Source organism: Galeopterus variegatus, unplaced genomic scaffold (assembly GCF_000696425.1).
Source record: "Galeopterus variegatus unplaced genomic scaffold, G_variegatus-3.0.2 Scaffold10481, whole genome shotgun sequence".
Classification (NCBI taxonomy): Eukaryota; Metazoa; Chordata; class Mammalia; order Dermoptera; family Cynocephalidae; genus Galeopterus; species Galeopterus variegatus.
Genome location: NW_007736592.1, coordinates 17,281 through 19,376, shown reverse-complemented (window position 1 = coordinate 19,376; position 2,096 = coordinate 17,281). Strand labels below are relative to the sequence as shown.

General features: G+C 49.0%; 1 protein-coding gene across 1 annotated transcript in view; it reads left to right on the top strand.

Moving 5' to 3' along the window:
• The window catches only part of LCT (lactase), a gene marked incomplete at its 5' end in the record, with an annotated part of 37,423 nt that overhangs the window by 26,787 nt on the left and 8,540 nt on the right, over positions 1-2,096 (top strand). Inside the window, one exon of the mRNA XM_008594262.1 lies at positions 6-82. Within this exon, the coding sequence (XP_008592484.1) occupies positions 6-82 (77 nt within the window). The remainder of the gene's footprint in view (positions 1-5; positions 83-2,096) is intronic.

Genomic DNA, 2,096 nt, shown 5'->3' with positions numbered 1-2,096 from the left:
TTTACAAGAATGGAGATTACAGCGAAGAGATGAAGACGCGGATCCGCGACAGGAGCTTGGCCGCAGGACTCAGCAACTCTCGGTAAGGTCTTCACACCCACACCAGTGAGCACCTGGGCGTTGGGGTCAGACAGCCACGTCTCAGGTAAGCTACCACATCTCTGAGCTCCCTTGCTCATTGGGAAGATTACACGTGACCATGTATGGAAACCTCTAACCCAGCACCTGGTACTGCTTTGTGCTTGAAAAAAGGCAGTTGCTGTTACTGTTTTACTTCAGAACTGCCCTAAGAGCACTGCCTCTTAGCAACCCCACTCCCAGGACAAATTCTCTAGCCCATCCCATCCTATATTGTCACCTTCTGAGTGAATGTGGATAGCAATGGGTGACTGCCAGGCACGTGCTTTTCACTATTCGGCCAGCAGGTGACAAGGGTTTCACCAAAGCATCCCTACTTCCTGGCCCACCCCACTTCTGTCAAGGAGGTAATAGCAACATCAACAACAGCTAACATTTATCAACCTTCTCCTGGTACTTTCCTTCCTACTTAAAGTTGACTGAACTGAGGCACAGAGATTAGAGCAGGATCACCCAGCTACTAAGTGATGGGGCTGGGATTTGAACACAAGCCTCCTGCTCCAGGGCCCACACTCTTGCTTTAAGACCGCCCAGCTGGCATCAGAGGTGTGGTATGTGGAAGGGCACAATGTGAAAGCCACTGACCTCCCACAAGCTCCAGGGTGGCTCATGTGACCATAGGCAGGGGAAAGGGAAAGGAATTCAGAAGGTATGGATTCCTAATACAGCTTTTGAGTCCTTCCCCCTCACTTCCCCAAATAGCCTAGCTGTGAGGATTAAAAACTCCAGTTCCCACCTTGCATCGCATGGACTGGCCTGCTTAGTGCAAGTCCTGCTGAGCATGCCGTGCCTAAAGGTCTGATCTGCCAACTCTGGTCTCTGATAAGCAAGTGAGCACTCTGGTTCATCCACACAATTTTCCTGAGCACCTACTGTGTGCCCAGTTCAGGGCCAAGCCCCGTGGACCCAAGTAGGGAGAGGATTCCAAGTCTGGCTCCTCAAGTTGCTGACAGACCAGCTGGGAAGACAACACTCCATGGAATTCTATTCCCCAGTTTCTTCACTAGAAAGGAAACTGAGAAGATGAGATCAGGGTGGGCTGGGTAGACCTAGGAAAGTCCATGGACAAGGAGGGCATCAGTAGATCTGAGCCTTGACAATGAGTAGAATCTGGGAGAGCAGGGTTCATGCCATCCAAGGGGCAGGGGTGTGAGTACAGGCCTAGAGGTAAAAACGAGTGGGGCGCGTGCCACTGAGAGTACGGAGACCTGCTCAGGTCAGCAGAGGGGCCAAGGCCACATGCTGGAGGGCCTGGAAGGCAGGCACAGGACTTTGGCCGTGGTGGCACAGGCCCCGAGGAGCCTCTGCGGACTCCTGAGCAGAGGAGTGAGGGCCGTGAGGAAGCTGGGCTTTAGTTTTCTCCCAACATGTCAGAAACCCCAGAGAGGGAAGGCTTTGATTCCCCAGGTTAATGGTAGCAGAAAGGTCAAGATGAAGGTGTCAGCGGCCTAAGCAGGGCTTCTCTAGGCAACGTCTAAACCAGAAGCACTGGAGTCCCCCTGTCAGCACCTGTGTGTAGTCAGCATTTGGCTGAAAGGAACCTGTACGAACCGCAAGTGCGTGTTAGTCAAGTTCTATAGAAAATTTTTCTCAGAGTACATGGAAATGCTCCATCTACATGTTAAAAAAGTGAAGTTCCGTGAAATCATGAGAGCAGAGAAATCCAAACTTCAAATACTCAATTTGCAAAAATTTCCCTTACTAATAAAAATTTTCCTTACTGAGGAAAAGATGCACACCTCAACAAACTACAACCAAAGCAGAGTGATGTTTAAAGGGCAGAGTATAAAAGTACACATTGTAGAAGATATTATCACTTTATGAACATAAAGAGTCATCTCAAGGTATGGACCTCACACATGCTCTTGATTTTGAAATCTGTCATAGATGGTAAATATCAGAATTTGCATATGTTTGTGTGAAGTAAATAGAAAAATTGTGTGTGTGTGTGTGTGTGT